The 20,238-nt window shown below is 38.8% G+C and overlaps 1 protein-coding gene across 9 annotated transcripts in view; it reads right to left on the bottom strand.

Annotated features, from left to right (window-relative positions):
- Positions 1-19,959, bottom strand: part of LOC128416143 (membrane cofactor protein-like) — a 28,377-nt gene extending 8,418 nt beyond the window's left edge. For 4 of the 9 annotated variants that reach the window (XM_053393406.1, XM_053393405.1, XM_053393407.1 and 1 more), the window contains exons 1-9: positions 19,630-19,959; positions 16,605-16,784; positions 13,697-13,888; positions 12,178-12,280; positions 11,359-11,444; positions 8,730-8,921; positions 7,195-7,380; positions 5,001-5,223; positions 1,156-1,343 (exon numbers count right to left, since the gene is read on the bottom strand). In XM_053393406.1, the coding sequence (XP_053249381.1) occupies positions 1,156-1,343; positions 5,001-5,223; positions 7,195-7,380; positions 8,730-8,921; positions 11,359-11,444; positions 12,178-12,280; positions 13,697-13,888; positions 16,605-16,784; positions 19,630-19,762 (1,483 nt within the window). In that variant the 5' untranslated portion in view covers positions 19,763-19,959. The other 5 variants (XM_053393408.1, XM_053393412.1, XM_053393411.1 and 2 more) reach the window with 5 other exon arrangements.
- Between the last annotated feature and the right edge of the window lie 279 nt (positions 19,960-20,238).

Raw genomic sequence — 20,238 nt, 5'->3', positions numbered from 1 at the left:
AGGTGTGGGGAAGTCAGGGAAATATGTTATTGAAAATAAGGATTGTAAACTTTATGTGTTTTTAACTTTTTTGTTTTTTCTTTTTGATTTTTTAATGTATAAAGGTGGAAAAACTCAATAAATATCTTTTTTTTAAAAAGGAAATAAATGTAATAAAACAATGGTTTTAAACTCATGATGCATGAAAATACCTTAGTCTGTTTTAAGAAGCTGTGTGAAATTGGTTCTAGAAATGTGAAGGGGATAGCAACAGATACATATAAAATACTTGATTTTTCAGTTTAAACATGGTAGATAAATCACTCTAGGCAATGCAGGAATCTTTTTGTCCAATGTGGGGCTCAAACCCGCAATCCTGAGATTAAGAGTCTTACAGTATGTTCTACCAAATGAGCTATCTCACAGGCATAGCTTTGCTTTCTCTTTTTCAAAGGCGAAACAAATATCTGTTATCTAAGTCACTTGTTTGTAATCTTCTGACTACTGTGCATGTGTAGAAGGACACAGAAGGCTGTTTATTTTGTAAATGGTGTGACAGTGTGGCATCTGGCGCTAAAGGACAAGATCATACAAAAGTGTTAGCTAGCTAGAAGGGAAACTACAAACGACATGCTTGAGACAGATTGGTTTCAGTTTATTTCTTTTATTAGCTCTTATTAGCTCCCAAACAGAAGTGCTCAAACCTACGGTATCTCACAGCTCCTTCTGGAGAGGTTCATTGGCCATCATCTTCAATACATGTTTATATGATGAAAATATACTTGTATGTAACTGGCCATAAGGATTAAAACCAATGACTCATTTTGTTTGTGTTTGTTTGCTTTTAAAAAAAAAACAATATTACAAAAAAGTAAAAAAGCTAGTTGGGCAGGGACGTGATGGGGTAGGTTCACCTATGAGGGAATGGTGAAAGAAATGGATTCTCCAGTCTCTCAGAATAAATAACCTTCTTCCTAGATCATTATATCAAGTAGTAGAGACGACTGTGAAGTGACTACAAAGAGGGCCCGCTAATCCTTTAAATTTTGATGCACTACTGTGAGATAAACTGTCTAGATTCTGTACCTCTATGAAAGCATATATTTAAAAGAAGGCAGTTTCATATCAATGGAAAAATATTTGGCATGTTACATTTTCACAAGGATTAATACTTACTCAGATAACAATGTGGAATATTAGGCAACCATTTTTTTCCACCAATGTATTTAATCTTAGATGATCCTTTCAAAAAATAGCCCGCATTGCACTCAATAATAACTTCATCTCCAGGGTAATAGTATTCTTTTTTCCCTTGTTTTATTATTCCTTTAGGGATATGGAGTTTAGCAGTGTCTGGGTATAATCTAACTGAAAACAAATAATGATCATAAACAATAAAGTAACACAAAAGTCTGTCTGTTTCCCCAAAACTAATATCTGTGAAAAGGGGCAGGAAGGGGCATAATTGTTTCCAGGATGGCAACAGAGGTAATTCTTAGGGGAGCTACTCCAGAAAAAAATGCACACAATAGACACCTTGCATAAATCTTACAAATTTTCTTTCACGACTGCATGAGGCAAAAGTTACAAGGGTGGCTTTTTTTACTCCTTTGTTATGCATCAATATGCTATCTAGTGCTATTTTTCTAGAAAAAGAGGTGCCAGAACACACCATGAGCACCTCCTTCATTGTCTTTGAAAGGCAATGGTGCCCACCTGAGAGGTCCTGGAAATGCGTTCTGGTGAGTTCCGGCTGGGGAAAAAAGCCCTGATGCTATCTGAGCCAGGGTGTTGAGATTTTTGATTCATCACCAGAGTAGCTTTGTTGCTGCTTCCTCCTGTGGTGTGGCTAGACTCTTAGGCCATGGTTGCAAAGCTGTGTGTGTGTGATGCATCAAAATATTGATTACAGTGGTACCTCTACTTATGTTCACCTCGGGTTACGTATCCTTCAGGATACACATGCGACGAACCTGGAAGTATTTTTCCGGGTTTCGCCGCGCATGCATGCGCAGAAGCAGTCCCTCTGGTTGCAGAAACCTCGGGATCTGACCGGAGTTCCGGAACGGATCCCATTCGCAACCGGAGGTACCACTGTACTAGTTTCTGGATCCTTAGGAGAGGTAAATGGTGTGTGTGTGTGTGTGTGTGTGAGAGAGAGAGAGAGAGAGAGAGAGAGAGAGAGAGAGAGAGAGACCAGCATCACCCTCTCTTTACTTGTCCAAACAATTCACAAGCTAGCTATTGAGTAAGACACACAGCATTCAGCTTTGCAACCATGGCCTAAATACCATCATTTTAGCTTCATCCCAATCCTGCATTACAAGGAATGAGAGAATTCAACAGTTGCAGTTTATAGTTGACGCTACACTGGGCATTTTGTTACTTGAAATAACTATTATTTTTACTTTGTCCCATTGTTTCTAGTCTTTGCTTTGCAAATAAAGTAAAACAATGTACATTTAAAGCCATCAATTAGTGCATTAATGCATTGCCTCTTCCATAAACATTTAGCACAATACTGTCAAATGAAGCAGCACTATGTTAATATTAGTACAGTAGCACTATCATTTATTATTTATTTATCAAATTTATATTCCTCCTTTTCTCCTGAAAGGAGCCCAGGTAGTAGCTTCCCTGCAAAGAAACCCAGAAGTGAATGAGATGAGATGCACTCTATATTAGAGAAACTATTTCATTTTATTAAAGAGATGTTTTAATATTAGAACATTAGCAGGGGAAAGCAAACTATTAAATCATTCACTATAATGGGTTGTAGTCAATGCAGCACCAAGGTGAATGTTCCATCAGTGCAAGGATTTATGCTTGTGCAATTGATAGTTCTCCTGTTCCTCCAAAATCTTTTCTGTGGGTTTCACTATCCCTTTGGAGATATAGGAATGGTGCAAGCCATACATGGGAGGAGGAGATGGGTGAAATCTCCTTCCACTAGTATAAAAACTAGTTGACTACCATCCATTATATTTTCACTGCCCAAAGAATGCTAAATTGGGTGGTATATAAATATTATGAAAAAATGCATGCATGCATAAACATGTATATATACATAGAATGTAACTGTATACCTAGGAGGAGGAGTTTTTCTCCCTTTCTGATAACACTAGAACTTATAACACTTAGAAGCTGTTCCAGTGAAGCTGAATGCTGGAGTATTCAGAACCTTATTCACGTAACATATAAACTATGGAACTCATCGCCTCCCCCCCCCCCGCGGCAGTGATGACCACCAACTTGAATGGCTTTAGAAGAGATTTAGACAAATTAACGGAAGATAAAACTATCAGCTGCTATTAGCCATGATGGATATGATCTGTCTCCCTGGTCAGAGACTGTATACCTCTGAATACTTGTTGTTGGAAATATATAATAATAATAACAACAACAACAACAACAACAACAACAACAACAACAACAACAACAACAACAACTTGTTATTTATACCCCACCCATCTGGCTGGGCTTCCCCAGCCACTCTGGGTGGCTTCCAAAAAATATTAAAATACTGTAATACATCAAACATTAAAAGCACACAAGGGGAGGGTGTCCTGGCTTGCATGCTTCCCATAGGAATCTGGTTGGTCACTGTAAGAATATGATGTTGGGGGGGGGGTCTTTCACCTGCTCTAGCAGGATGTTCTTATATTTGAGTTTTTTAAAATTCAGCACAACTGATCAATACAGTTATGGTTTTATAAAACGAGAGAAAATAAACCCTTTCTTCCTTTAGTATGCTATACACACACAAAGCAGAAGCCTGCCAATTTGTTCTCTGACAGCTGGATGTGGGACTTCTTTTCCTCAAGCAATATAAACAGGAAAAGGATTTTATTCTTCATCAAATAAAATATACTCCTTCTAGTTGTTCTGAAACTACATATTAAGGGGAAGGGATTTAAAGCCCAGGAAAAAGGAAATAATGGTGGGTTGTAAGAAATGAATAGCTTCAGGAGGTGTTCAGATAAGGTTTGGGTCCAGGTTGCCTATTTCTGATTTAGACAATTGGGAAATAGTATCTGTCTTGAGCATGGTATTAGAAGCAGAGTGCCATCTAACCTACAGTTGCTGTGAAAAGGCAAACTCTATGATGAGGATTAGAAAAATGATAAAAAATGAAACTGCCAATTGCATGCCTTTATATAAATCTATGGTGCAACATCACTTTGAATATTGTGTACAGCTCTGCTTACTTCAATGCAAAAAACAGTATTGTAAAACTGGAAATGATGCAGAAAAGGAAAAGGAAATTTATGAATGGACTGGAGCAACTCTTTGTGGAAAGGGTATAATATTTAGGGCATTTTAATTAGGAAAAAAAGATAGGGGGGATCATTATAGAGCTATATAAAGTGATACATGGTGTGAAGAAAAATGGATAGGGGAATATTTTTCTCCCCTTCTCACAGTATACTAGAGTCCAGGGTCATCAAAGCAATGAATAGGAGATTCAGGACTGACAAAACAAAGCTCTTCATGCAACACAGTTAAACTATGTAATTCATTACTACAAAATGTAGCTATGGAAGCCAACTTGGACAGTTTTGAAAAGGGATTGGATAATCTGATGGGGAATAAGGCTATCAAGGTCTATACGATATAGTCATAATTGTTATATATCAGCAGCAACATGCCTCTCAATACCAATTGCTGGGGGTCATGAATAGGAGAGTGCAATTGCACCATGTGCTGGGTGAGGGCTTCCCATAGGCATTTGGTAGGCCACTGTGTGAACAGAATGCTGGACTAGATGGGCCTTTGCTGGGCTTATCTAAAGTTATTTCCCGGGAGCAGACCCAAGCAAATGCCATTGGTTGGTTGCCCCCGCCCCTGGGAATCCTCGGGTTCGGGCCTGCCAGCCAAAGGCCAATCTGCAGGCAGGCCCGCAGTCCTCCCCAGCCGACTGCTGGATCGCTGACCAGGCTGCAATGCCGCATGACCGTCTAAGGTAAGTAGACTTGTCTACCTAGTAGGGCTTTTAAGTTTTTTCTTCTTTATCAACAGACGTCAATACCACAGAGCTGGATTTATACATACAGAAACAAAGTTGTACAGGGGGATCCCACTGATTGTAGCCTTTGCACTGTGCTTTCATCTCAATGGTTTCATCAGGAAAAGAATACTTTTTATCACACTGCACAGAAATGATACTTCCAATGTTATAATAAGGTTGTGGTGGATACACACTTCCTTTTAGAATTACTGGAGCACCACAAATATCTTGAGAAACTATAACAAGAAAAATAAAACCACAAAATATATAAAATAATGTCTACATAATTTTAGCCTTGCTTTTATAAGTTTGTGGTAAGATTCAAGGTATTACCATAATATCACCTACCTGAATTTTGAGTAATCTATGAAAGTAAATCACAAAATGCAGTTTACTACTAATTGCTTCATGGCCAAGTCTCGCAAATCCCATTCCTGTGTCATCACCAAAAGTAACTTCTGTTCTCTGAGCATTTTCTGAGCAGTCACACATTGGGCAAGCTTGTAAAATAGCCACTTGACTGGTTGTGGTAAGCACAGCTCACAGGCAACCAGGCTAAGAAACTTTATCAGGCAGCTTCTTACTTTTTGGGCATAAATGACTAACAAAAATCAAAGGAGAGGGTGCCCAAATATATGTAAGAAAAGACAAAGTAATAGATGGGGAACTACCTTCATAGATGACAGCCATAGATCCCCTTTAGTACCTCAGTTTTTTTCTATCTTACTTTCATAAAAACACGGTGCAAAATGTTAACATTTGTTTGATAATATTGTTATAGGTTGGTAGGTGCTATAATTTAATTAAGGCTTGCATGTTAAAACTGTGTATCAGACCCCCAAGTGTTAGAATGTAATCAAGAATGTAATCTTAGAACAAGTCTAAAATGTGTTAGAACCCTCTGAAATTAGCATTTATGAAAAGCTAATTATGTCAGGCAAACTTCCTAAATTGTATATTAGACATTTCTAAAGCCTAGGAGATCAACACGTGTCAAGAGCTAATTAAGTCATTTAATTTCTTTTTGAGGTGTTAGCCTGGGGCACCCTTATATCATAGACTCGGGTTGTATATTTGTGTAAATAAACCAAATATCATAAAGACACCCTAGGCTCCACTGTGCTTCATTTTCCAAAAGGAAACACAGATCCTAGATAAGAGTCTGGTACTCCCTGGACTCTGGCACTGCTGTGGTATTTAACAATGTCATAACATGTACATATATAAAGTCACAATAATATGACATCTCCTTTGTTTCTTCTGTAAGCTCTAAACCATTTGAATCCAACCAAAAGGTTGAATATTACAAAGGAATGTAATAAAAATGGGATTCCAATATAAAAAGTGAATTTTGAAAAACTTCTTAAGATAATGGAATTTGAACATTCAAATTCAAAACTGCAATCCAACAGGGAAGAATTTAGACTCCTGAGCAAGGAGTAAGTATACCAGTATGTTGCTGCTGGTCAAAATTTGGCTGAGGTCTTACAAAACAGAGGACCATCTATGACTGATTCCCCATTCTGATTTTGATGAAATATGAAATGAGATTTAATCCTGGAAATCTTTTCAGTTTATAATCTGTATTGTTTGCAGAACTTCTTTGTTTTATAAATAGTAACCACAGGTTTGAGAATCTATTTGTATTTTGTAATTTTGTATGCTATGTACACATATCTACACATTTTCTCATATGTTCAAGTTCTAATAATTATTATTTCTGGTATCTTTCATCTGAGTTTGCATGACTTTGGCTTTTGTTACAAATAACTAACATACATATGTGGGACTAGTGAGGCTAAATAATCTCTCTTTAAACTATCTGTTTCAGCATACAGTAAAGTGGTACCTCGGGTTAAGTACTTAATTCGTTCCAGAGGTCCGTACTTAACCTGAAACTGTTCTTAACCTGAAGCACCACTTTAGCTAATGGGGCCTCCTGCTGCCACCGTGCCGCCAGAGCCCGATTTCTGTTCTTATCCTGAAGCAAAGTTCTTAACCTGAAGCACTATTTCTAGGTTAGCGGAGTGTGTAACCTGAAGCATATGTAACCTGAAGTGTATGTAACCCGAGGTACCACTGTACTTCTTTGCATGCCTGCATTTGAGAATGTGCACGCCCTAGGCATAAATGTCATTTTAAATGGCTTCTTCTTGTAGAATGCAGAAACATAAATGCTAATATTTTCCTTTTTAAAGAATTCTTACCCTTTTTGCAGGATGGCACTTTAGGGATCCAAGTATTGTTCGCCTCACATCGAATGAAATAACTTCCGATCATGAAGTATCCAATTTTACATTCAAATGTAATATTGCCGCCAAAGGTATAGGAATCTTTAAACTCACTTATCTTCTTTATTCCATCTTGAACTACTGGATCTGCACATATAATCACTGAAAGCAGAAAGTAATATTAAAAATCAAAATCCCTTAAAAACAGGATCCTTACATTTCTACGTTATTACAAGGTATTTTTTCTGCTGAACTTTACTAAAAATTAATATATTCCGTCATCAATCTAGATCTTTGAAAATGAGACTATAAATGCTTTTCTGTGAGACTGCATAGAACACATGATGAAAAAAGGCTCCTGCTATCTTAAGGCCTCTTCCAACAGGTGTTTTCTGTTTGAGGAATACACATTATTTTAGTAATGGCTGCTGCAAATCAAAGGTCTCCAAAATTAGTCCCATCTGCTGAACTAATCCTTAGAAGGATCCAAATATATTTCCTCCAATTAGCACTTACACATACAGTATTCCTAGCAATCAAACAGTTCATGGGGAAATTATCTCTCCAACAAGCACTGCCATGTAGCTGTGGCTATACCGCAGCATGTGTGTGAATCAAGAGAGATGAAAGACATTATTACACAATCCACGCAACATTTTCAAACTTTCTTTAAGAAGGAAAATAAAGCCCTCTCTGAAGCACAGCAAAATCCTCTGTGCCATACCAGTAAAAGTACATACTTGTGGAAATTATTCACTTTGTTAATGGGCAAGAGTTATCTTTCCTGCTTTTAGACTAACGGGGACTAAACCATAACCCAATATTAAACAGATAATTAAAAATGAAGCATTGTTATGTTTTTAATATGAAGTAGTGCTTTACTGTACTTCTCACTAGTCTATAACCCGACTAAAAGATTCTATCTCAGAAAGTGAGGAGAAAAAACAGACTTTTATGAAAAGTGTTATAACATCCTACCTCCATCCAGAGAAGAAAAATCCGTGTTAATTTGACTAGTTTACTTTTCTCTAGTGGGAATGCATCCAGCCACTGAATGTACAATGATAATTGGGTAGGCTTTACAAATGGGGATGATGTCACCCATTCTGTATGAAAAAACACCTGACTTTATTTTACTGCAAGGGGTATGTGGAATAGACACACTCCTGTACACTAAAATCCTGGGTAAAATCCTTGTTTTCTGTGATTCAGCAATCACTTTTCTAACAATTAATGAACCAGGAAGTTAATGCTTTAGCCTTTTCCTAAATATCAATAATTGCTATGATTTCATTCATTGGTTAAAACTGTATAAGTCGTGCCAGAAGGCTTTTTACACACAAAAAAGTAGACAAAATGAAGTCTGGACATTTTGACTTTTATCTCAAATTCTTAAAAAATGTAAGGTGGGAAAGGGATGCAACAATACAGCAGAACTTCCTGACAAGTCAACAGGTTTTGTTTTTTATAATCATCATGAAGGAAAAACTGGTATATATTTAAAAAATAACCTTGGCATCTCGGGGGTTTACTGCTCCACAGTGGTCTATTAGTTTTATCAACATCACAGTATATAATAGATTCTCCAATGAGTGAGAAAGTCTCCTTGCAGCTGTATTTGATCGCTGTTCCATAAGGATAAATAGATGCAGTTCCATTGTGGGATCCACCAGGCATGTCTGGAGGGTCTTTACATGCAGCTCCTAAAAGAAAACTGAATAATTCAGCAAAATGATAGAACTGTCAACAGTATACTGTTGAAAAATCCAAAACATACCGTGTAACAACTACTATTTTAAATATATTTATTTAGAAGTGATATATTTTAAATGCCTATTGGATTTCTCAGTTTAATTTATTTTTTATTTTACCAAAAATGAACAAAATCATAAGAAGAGAGGCTCACATTTTGGCAGCAGGGAATTACCATTGGTTGTGATTCTCTGAGTCATTCTCTGGGGAGTTGCACATACAGGAACACATTTGCAATTCTGTGCAGACAGGAAGACTTTTTGGAAGCACTGAAATACACTCAATATCCTGGCTTATTTTCCTGTTAGATTAATAGAAAGTAAATCAGAAGTTCCTGCTTCTTATGTTAACAGAGAACTCTGCCTTAATAAAGCCAGGACCTTCATACTGAAATTGATGCACAACCAGGGAAGGAGGAGAAGAGGGAGAGGGGAAGATGCTTGGGTCCAGCGCTCATTCCCAGCTTCATAGAATAATGTCAGAACTGCCCCATTAATTTTCTGCAGCTGATGTTCCTTATTGCACAACCCGATGCATAGCCACTTGAAGAGTAAGCTCAAGATAAATGTGCACATTTAAGTGTATTTAAACCTAGCCTTTGTTATTACACCACATTTTAAGTTACACTGATAATCTGCCTTTTATCATCATGGAACTCAAGGTAGCACGAATAGGGTAAGTACATATACTATCCAAGCACTGAGCAGATTCCAGACCAGTTGAGTTTTCTATATTCAAATACCTGCACATGCAAACATTCTGTTTTATACTTTTTCATGAATGAAGAATGCTATTACTGTTGAGGAATATCTATTTAGATCTCTATATGTAACCCTACTAACAACGTACACTAACCTTTACATGCAATCTGAATCTTATTCCTTATGGAAACATAGAGAAGATATGACGATAACTCATGACACCAGAACCCTGATGGACTGGTGCCTGATGTAAGCCATGATGCATTCTGGAACATGGCCTCCTTTGTGTTCCCTACCCACCAGGCCCCAATCTAATTCTTGTCTCAACTGAATGCTACATGACATGTTGTACATACTCTCAACAAAGTTTTAAGATAACAACGCTAAGTGTGCCCTTTTTCCTTACACTAGCAACAATAATGGAGCCAGGGCCCTTTGTCTTATCAATCGATCGATCCTATACAGGGGGGTGCCTGTATAGGCCCATAAATGTGGACTAAAGAAGAAAGTAATTTGTGGGGTGCTGGAACGTAACCCTTGTGTAGGCGGGGAGTTGTCTTTACAGCCATCAGCACTTACCTTCTTCAAATGCCTTCTGGATGCTTTTGGGTGTATCTGTATATATATTCTCACAAAGTTCTCCCTGCTTTTTACCTCTTATCTGATTTAACCTATTCTTAGAAGTTTTTAGCAAATTCTTTTGTGAAATTTTCTAGACTGGGATCTTCCATAGCCACTTTGAGAGTTTTTTGTTTTACAATCAAGCTGTGTAAATTTTATGAAATAAAAAAATCCTTACCATAGTCTCTGCCAATTAAACGCTTGTAATGAAAAAAAGCCATTTACAATTGACGAGACATTATTTCTTTACTCCTGGCTGAATTAACATTACCTAAACCTAATCTGGGAGGTTTGTGTTGTTTAAAATAGCTTAAGAAAGTGCAAACCAGAAAATTATCAACAAGAAGCAGGGCGGGATTCAATTACCTCTGGGCGTTCAACGTTCTGTGTAATTTAGATATAAGTTGATTAGTCTAAACTTAGAAATCTCATTTAGACATCTACAATAGCATTTTAAATAACAAAACTGTAAACCCAATAACTAACATTCCCCCCCCCCTTTATTTGTATTGTATGCATAAGGTACTACATTTTGAAAATGCTTGAGGAATTCATTCTTTGCAAATTCCAGTACCTAACTTGCTGGATTCACAACTTGCAGACTAATGCAAGGAATCAGAATAAAGTTGTCCTTCAGATTTTGCACTCCAAAATTTCAGATGTGAATTTTGATTTGAAAACAACAACATGAAAACACAACTTTAGGATAAAATATGTTTAGAAATGTATGATTCGTCCCTGTATTTCTCTTCTTTTGATTGAATTATCTGTTTAATATGAGCTTTTAATGGATAATCTATGTTGTAATTTTATTTATTAAGACAAAAATATACAAAATCAGAAAAAGTAATGCATCTTTTTGTGAGAATATACATGCTTCAATATGTATTTCCATGTGGCTATTTTTAATTAGCAGGTTACTATAGAAATGAGACAGAACAGACTTATGAATAGCTGTGAAACAAACACAGAATAGGAACTAACTAATTTGCTTATTTTAATGACTATGCTTATTAAATTTTAAGGCAAATTCATAGCCCAATTGTAAATAATTTACGCTACTTACGCACACAAAGTGGAGGTGGATTACTCCAGTGAACATCACTTCCCTTTGCCTCACATGTGTTCCAACGTCTCCCAATCATTGTGTATCTGAATGTACAGGATAAAAAAATCCAACCAAGTGATGCTCAATCCATATAAATCAGAAGTACAGTTGGTAGGCAGTTCATAGAGCGGTGCTGTTCAGGTCTACTCCAATCTAGACAAGGTCTTACTGCCCTTAAAATATCAAGATTGCAGCTGGGAGGTACTGCTCGATCTAGCCCTGATTCTTCACGTCTTCTATGCTTATGGTAATTTTTTTAATCTCTTGCTAATTATGCTGTTTTAAAAGTGTATTTTATATTGAACTTCTTTTTACTAATGTTTTCTTCTAAAATGTTTAAGATAAAAAAATTGTTAACTTCGCTGTGTTAAATGTGCATTCTGTAGTCAACCTCTTTCATAATGTATTATTTTGAAATTTTTAGATTATATTTAAGTTTCCTGTTAATTATGCTGCTTTGAATGTATCCTAGATGTTTTTCAATAATGTTTTATTCTGCGTGTGTGTATGAAACTCTATTTTCTCCCTTTTTAAAAAATTGTTTTTATTTTTATCTGCAAGCCACCTTGTCCCTTCCCAGGGTAAAAGGCATGGTATATATATATATAATAATGAAATTTATAATGATTATGATAATAATATATTTAGATTCTCCTCCTAAATTACTTTGTAACTTCAGTTACAGAGTACTGCCAATTTTACTAGTTTCTGAAAAAACAATTAAGAGCAAAAGTATATTGGAAATGTTATTGGTGGCCTTTAATGGTGTTTCCTTACCCTTGAATACACATATATAAAATTCTTGCTCCAAAGGTGTATTCTGAATTAAATGAGAAAATACTTCCATCTTTTACTGGTGTTGGTGTCTCACATGCTTTTCCTGAAAAGAAACATTCTGGAATTAAACTTACAAAACCAGAAAAAGAAACAAACAAAATTTTTGATAGGTCTGGCATTAATAAAAGGAGAACAGTTTTGACAAATTGCATTAAAAACATGAAGGAAAGCAAACTATATATAAGATAATGCATAAAACAACATAGTAACATACAAGATCTCTTATGTCTGCAGTTCACAATCCTAGCAAATATCCTTTTTAAAACCAAGCATTATTCTGAATATATTTGCCAGGATCATTAACTACACATAAAGGATACTGTAATGTCAATGATCACCATGCGAGAGATCTTCAAAGTGCCATACTTTGTTATTTTACATTTTCCTTCACATATTTTAACAAAACTGTTCAAATAGTTGCTCTTTGAACCATCAACTGAACTTCAACTGTTGACGTACACCATCTTAAAATCTTATGAAAGCACAGATCAGCAAATGCAATGAGTAAACAAACCAATCTCTTGCACATCTTGAATAAGAATTTTGTTTCTGGATGCCTTTCCAGTGGAAGTGGGCATCACTCATATTTATTTAATCTTCCACAGAAGATTAGTACAAATAAAAAAAGTGATAGTACTGCACGATCACCTGGGTGGAGGAGGTGCTGCATGTTGTGAAGAGGATGCTCTGTGTGAAATATCCTGCCATGGGTTACAGCATAGTTATAACACATGCCACAAAATTACTTAGCCTTAGGTATAAAATTTTGCATAAAATCTGGGATGTTTGCTTCTTTCATCTCTACAAGACTGCAACTTGCTATTCTTGACAAATTCAAAATCAAGATATTTATTCTTCTCTTGCCTGGCAGCCTCATCATGCAAAACTCAGCATAGATTAAGGTGGTTATGTAGTTAGTTTTTTGTCAGAAATAGCACTTGCCTTGTTACTGTAAAAGCACTTATTTGTATAGGAAGTGTGCTGTAGGGGTTGGAGTGTTGAGGTAGGATTAGGCAGGTCAAAGTTCAAATCTCCTTTCAGATGTGAAGCTCACTGGGTGACTTAAGGACAGTCACTGTCTCTCAGCCTAACCTAAATCTACAGGATTTGTAGGATAAAATAGAAGATGAAGAAAACCATGTCTGAAGAAAAATACATATATGATATTCTGAGCTCTTTGAAGGAAGGGTTAAATGTAAATGTAACAAGTAAAACAGCTGCAGCATTTACATTCCCTAGCTCAAACATGTTTCAAACTGAGTCATATGGCTACTTTTTATTTCCCTGTTCACCAAACCACCAATACGTCTTTGTGGCCAAAACCAAAAAACCTTTCATCTTAATAATGTCCAAGGACCTGCATGTTCTGGGGACTTTATCTTTTTAAAAACAAAGTCCAGTTTTTGTTCATAAATACCTGCAAATCATTACAATAAATCAAAAGCAAAAGATGATTTACCTCTACAGAAGCTTGCAAGCGGTGACCACTTCATATTTTTACCACAGGTAATAGTATTCAAGATACCAGGAATTTGTTCAAATCCTGCCTTACATACATAGTGTACTACCATCCCAACAGGAAACAATACTGAAGTTCCAAACTCATCTTTTAGTTTAGCTCTAGTTTGCTTTGGTGGAAAGGGACAGACGTCTGCAAACAAAAAGCAATATAACCACTTATGACACCATGTTAGAAACTAGAATAATACAAACGTCAGAATGTTAGAAGATTCACCACTCTTAACAGACTGCCTACATCCTGCCTGCTTTCCTGTTTTATCACATGTATATACAGTGGTAACTTGGGGTGCGAACGGGATCCGTTCCGGAGCCCCGTTTGCATCCTGAAAAGAACGTAAGACGCGACTGCGCGTGTGCGGGTTGCCCCTTCTGCGCATGACATCATTTTGACTGTCTGCGCATGCGCGAGTGGCAAAACCCGGAAGTAACGTGCCGCGGAGCGCAACCTGAAAATACTTATCCTGAAGCGTATTTATCCCGAGGTACACACACAAAAACCAAGCAGACACAGCAATCTATGGAGTTCAATGAACTGAAAGATTAAGACCACAATCTATGCATGTTTACCAGCCACAATAGTGGGGTCAGCATGGTGAAAACACCAGATTGGTTGTCGGAGCATTTGTAGTGCGCCAGCCTCCTCCCACTCCTGATTTAGTGCAGCAATGCTGGTGATGGAAGGTCAGGTAACTGCTGTCACTCTGCCAACTGGTGCTGATATTTACTCAGAAATAAACAGCCAGGTAAGTGCATACAGGAATACAGCTTAAATATGCAATTTTCTGCTTGAAACTGGGAAAATCTAGATGACAGAACTGGCATAAGGAAAGTATATTCCATTTATCTTAATGGGGGGGGGGGAATAGGCTGCAGCTGTTGATCTGACTGCTGTGGAAAAAATTAGAATGACCATCAGCCAAGTAGCAAGCAATAGGATAGCTCCAATACCTTCATCACTTAGCTCCCTTGCCATGCCATCCCCTCAAGCCCAAAGCCTTCATCTTGTTTGTTTTTGGTTTTGACTGTCTGAATATACTGCCTTTCTGTCAAGGAATCCAATGCTCTGGCTATTTGTGGAATTTGCCAAGAACAATAAACCCATGATCCAGACCACATTCAGCCACCCATGTTTCATCTTCAGTGCCTACTGCTGGAGGCTTCCTGCCACACCTTTAAGAGGTCCAGAAGAAACTTATTCAACACTTGAACTGAGCTAACAAATCCTACAAATGCAGAACAAAATGGCATCAGCAGAACATATCCTGCTGTTTGAGATGAAGTATGAAACTCCACATATCATGTCTGATCCAATTTTTACTATGTTAGATCATCAATAACAGAAGCTTTCCCAGATGTCTGGGGAAGGAAATGGTGAACTCAGTCAATGGTGAACACCTCCAGTCAACAGCTCGTTGTGATTGTTGATAGCCAAGCTGTAAATCTTGGCAGTCAAATTTGCTCTGGGAAAAGAGAATGAACAAGGGATTAACCTCAGGTGCTCTGAAAAAGCAGCTTTCTATGCCGGGACCAAGCAGCTTAAATTACGGCTGAGATGTTATCAGTCTGCCATTTGAAATTTACATCTGGATTGTGAGCTAACTGCTGGCTGAAGAAGAGATGTTTACCAAAAGACAGGAAGCAAAACGAAAAGCATGTTTTAATTATTTGCAACTAAGAAAATTTTAGATAGCCAAATGGTATCCCAATTACTAGAAATCTTTATTTTATTATACTTGTTATTTTAGACTCTCTGTTTGATCAATGGTGCTGACTTCAAACTGAAAAGTATTTTTTCTGTGTCACTGTGCGAAAAGAATGCGGCCCAATGAGGAATCCTGTGAAGACATTAAGGTGAAGACGGGAGACTGAAGCTCTTAAGGTAGAGACTGTGGAGATCTTAAGGCAGAGACTGAGCTGTTAATACAACTAAGACCATTCTGTATGGCAAATGCATTGTTGGACACCCCATTGGCTGTTGGCATATTACAGTAATTAGTGGATGAGCAATTAAAATAGATCAGAGTTGAGATCCATGAAATGATGAATGGAAATGGACCACAGGAGGATGAAATGGAAAATGGAATTAAAGGCACAGAAGCTTTGGAGAACAATACCAATAAACTGTTGCCAGAACAGGAGAGTGAAATGAAAGCTAGAGGCAGTAGATGATGAAATGGAGAAGTCCTTCAGAAAAGTGTCTAGAGGGATAAAACAGCAAAATGGCAGAATTATGATGTTGGAGGAGTGGAATGAAGTCATGGATGGAGAGACTAAGAGGCATCCTGAGCCTTCAACTGCACATGTTCCAGCTTGTAAATACCCTTCTTCAACTGTGGTGCCCATGACTGAACAAAGTTCTGCAGGTGCGGTCTGACCAAGGCAGAATAGAGTGATACTATGACTTCCCTGATCTCGACACTATACTTCTGCAGCCAAGATCAGCATTAGCTTTTTTGCTGATGCATCGCACTGTTGACTCATTAAGCCTATGGTCTAATAATATCCCTAGATCCTTTCCACATGTACTGCTGGCAAGCCAAGTATCCCTCATCTTATATTTGAGCATCTGATTATTCCTGGCTAAGTGTAGAACCTTACATATGTCTCTACTGAAACTCATTTTGTTAGTTTTGGCCCAGATCTCTAATCTGTTAAGGTATTATGGAATTGTGATTCTATCTTCTGTGGTATTAGCTACCTCTCCCAGTTTGATGTCATCTCCATCTTAGTAGAGTTCACTTCTAGGCAACTATAGTTATAATCACAACCACAAAATAGAAGATGCTCAACTTTTCTTGAGTCTATAACATTACAGCAACTTATGAACAACAATAAGAACAACACACCACCACAGGGGTCTTCCAATGGTGTCCAGTTTCCATCAATGCAATAAGTCATATTTGGTTTTGAAGGTAATCTTGTAAAACCTTTTTTGCATTCATATACAGCATTACCAGGTAGTTCATGGATGATCTCAGAAAAGGAAAACACTGGTAACTCCTCAATTTTACACCATTTTCGGTCCCCTTTAAAACACAATAGGTAAAGATGTTAAGTCTTTTGAACTAAAAACATTGTTCACTATTTCACCATATTTGTTCTGATAGTTAATGTAATAAAACATAAGTAATAAAAGTATCTTTTAAAAAAGCAAATTATTATAACTAAGATATGAAAGAACAATTGAAAATACTCATTTACTCTTTGAAATTTAAAACTCAGCCTTCCTGAATCTTCTCTTGTGCAAACTCATGATACTAGCACTGATGCTATCTTATAAATTCTTATACATTTCCAAGCTCAAAATTCTGGCCAGAATGCCCCTTAAGGGCAGGGGTAGGGAACCGTATTCAGCTCTAGGGCCACATTCCCTTTTGAAAAACCTTTCAAGAACACATTCTAGTAGCAGGCAGGGCCAGAGGCAAAACTGGGTGGAGTGACAAATACTAATGAATCAGATTTCTCCGCTATTGCCCTTGTGCTATAAAATGTTCTTCCTCCTGTCATACGAGAAGTAGCAACCATCAGATGCTTCAAACATCTTTTAAAGATGTATTTTGCCCAGGCTTTCCCTTACACGGAAGACCAGAGGTTTTTGCCAAGTTAACTAAGGAGAAGATCTCTATATCTGCATTGTGGTAAATCAATGAAGAATATGCCTTGACACCAAACTGTATATGTGGAGAGGCAGCAAAGGAAAGAGAAAAAGGAGGATCAAATAAATCACACAGGAAAACACAAACATAAATAACAGAAGAGTGTTCAACCCATACACTGTATGCACGCTAGAAAACTAGGTCTAATTACTAGACCCCACCTCATCAAAACAGATTTTTGTGCATTTTTCACACATTTATTTGCTTTTTTAAAAACTGTATTTCCTCCCAAAGAAGCCCAGGGTAGTAAGCATCTAATGCTACAATAGTATGATTTAAAATTAAATTAAAACATTTCTAAAACATTTTAAACCATCTATACACATTTAAAGGGAATCGCATACCATCAGTTAAAATTTCAGTTGCCATGGCCAGCATTGGTGTTATATGCTCAAACCACATTTCCCTGGTGAGCAAGCTGGCAGCTGATTCTGCACCAAATGAAGTTTCTGAACGGTCTTCAGAGTTAAACCCCATATACTGTATAATGCAAATGCAATAATCTAACCTAGAGGTTACCAGAGCAGCCTATCCCTGTTGAGATAGGGTTACAGCTGGGCCACCAGACAAAGCTGATGGAAGGCACTCCATGCCACCAACACCACCTGAGCCTCAAGCAACTGACAAGTATAGCAAAAATTGGTCTTTGTGAAAAGACTCATCTTCTCTTCACATACTATACTGGTCTAAAAAAGGACATCACACAAGGAAAAAGGGCCAGGAAAGGAAGAGGAAAATCAAAATCAAAACTCAGGGAGAGATGTTCCTATAATGTTCCTATAATCTTTTTTAAAATTAGTTTTTAATAAAGATTTTATTGTGAAAGAAAGAAAAGTACATACAGTGGTACCTCGGGTTAAGTACTTAATTCGTTCCAGAGGTCCGTTTTTAACCTGAAACTGTTCTTAACCTGAAGCACCACTTTAGCTAATGGGGCTCCTGGAGCACAATTTCTGTTCTTCTTCTGAAGCAAAGTTCTTAACCCGAGGTAATATTTCTGGGTTAGCAGAGTCTGTAACCTGAAGCGTATGTAACCTGAAGCGTATGTAACCCGAGGTACCACTGTAGTGTCTCCACTTTCAATTCATAGAATCTTTTTCACAATTCATTTACCTTTGGTATGAGACACTGTTGTTGCATGCATTATGCGGTGGGGGGGCGGGGAAGAGAGGAGACACAGGGGAGATGGACAGGGGTATAATGATCTTTCGTTCTATTGCATAGTGTTTGTGCAGGTTTTTGTATCAGTGTCACGTGGGTAGGTCCGTATAACTGACCAGCGAAAACAGTTCTGGGGCAGGTGGTGCCTGATGGAGCTGGGCTTCCTGCAAAGCAGCCCTGCTTCGTATCTTGCTGGAATAGCAGCCCCCAGATGCCAGTGAGGAGAGAGGAGGCCTGGTGGAGCTGGCTGGTCACAGAAGAGTGCATGGAGCGAGTTCTGCCTCTCAGCTGGAATGGCTGCCCCAGAGGACATCGGTCTGAATCAAATCAAATATTTATGGTTGCAATCAAACGACCAGCACCAACGAAACAAAATAGAAAGCACATAAAACACATTAGTCAAATGTGTAAGGTAAAGGTAAAGGGACCCCTGACCATTAGGTCCAGTCTCAGACGACTCTGGGGTTGCGGCATTCATCTCGCTTTATTGACAGAGGGAGCCGGCGTACAGCTTCCGGGTCATGTGGCCAGCATGACTAAGCCGCTTCTGGCGAACCAGAGCAGTGCATGGAAACGCTGTTTACCTTCCCACTGGACCAGTACCTATTTATCTACTTGAACTTTGACGTGCTTTCGAACTGCCAGGTTGGCAGGAGAGTCAAATGCGTACAATAGGGTAAAAGGGAATAAAATAAAACAAGGCAGATGCAGGCTCGTTCCAACTTTAAATAGGTAGTGATCACACGGAATAGTGTTTAATAAGTTATTTTATATGTGCCTGAACAGCGCCTATGCCTTCGTGCCGCCGCAAGCGAGGTCCCTGCGGCGGCCTCGTATCTCACCTGCCGCCCGCTGCGAATCCTGAGCGGGAGAGGAGCGCAACTGCCGCGCGGCTGAGGAGCCAGGACTCGACGCCTCCTCGCCGGCGGCCTCTAACCCACATCATGCCCTGCTTTGCGAAGCCTCTCGAAGCCCGAGCGGGCGTGAGGGGAGGCAACGCGAAGGGAGAGAGGCCGCTAGAGGCTCCGCCGCCGCCTACCTGCCTCGTACTCACCCACCAGTTCCTGAGGCAGCAGCAACAACAGCATCGATATCGCCAAGAGCCGGCAAGTCCGTAGAAGCCCCCACAACAGCCGCAGCATAACGCTGAGCTGAGGCGGCGGCGCGGAGAGCCCCTCATTGCGCATGCGGGGAGGCGGCGGCGGGAAAGAACGTTGGGCAGGAGCCGCGTGGCAGTGGCAAGACGCGTGCCGAACGCTGCCCTCATCTCGCGCTACCGGCCTTTCCACTTGTAGCCTCAGAGAGGAAGTAGGTTTCCGGGTCCCTTGTTACATATTTTATAAGTGGCCGTCGAATGCTGGGTAACAGGACTGCGCATGCGGGCAGGCGGCGAGGTCCAGCGTGCGCAAAACAGTTGAGCTCGTGCTGGGAGTTGGGCGCGGCAGGAGGCGCCGCCCCCGCCCGAGAGCGCGCTACGATTGGGTGGGATAGGAGAGGTGGGCGGCTTGGCTAAGGGCTACGCCCCCTTTGCCCCGCCCACCTGCTTTCCAGGCTACAGTCAAGGCGAGAAAATCCGGACACAAAGGTGATTGAGCTTCTTTTTTTGTTTGGGGCAAGTTGTTGAGTTGTTGTTTTTTAGTTTTGCCCAAAGTTGTTTAGCTTT

The sequence above is a fragment of the Podarcis raffonei genome, chromosome 6 (assembly GCF_027172205.1).
Source record: "Podarcis raffonei isolate rPodRaf1 chromosome 6, rPodRaf1.pri, whole genome shotgun sequence".
Taxonomy (NCBI): domain Eukaryota; kingdom Metazoa; phylum Chordata; class Lepidosauria; order Squamata; family Lacertidae; genus Podarcis; species Podarcis raffonei.
Note: the sequence above shows the minus strand (reverse complement) of the source record. Positions and strands in the feature narration are given on the sequence as shown.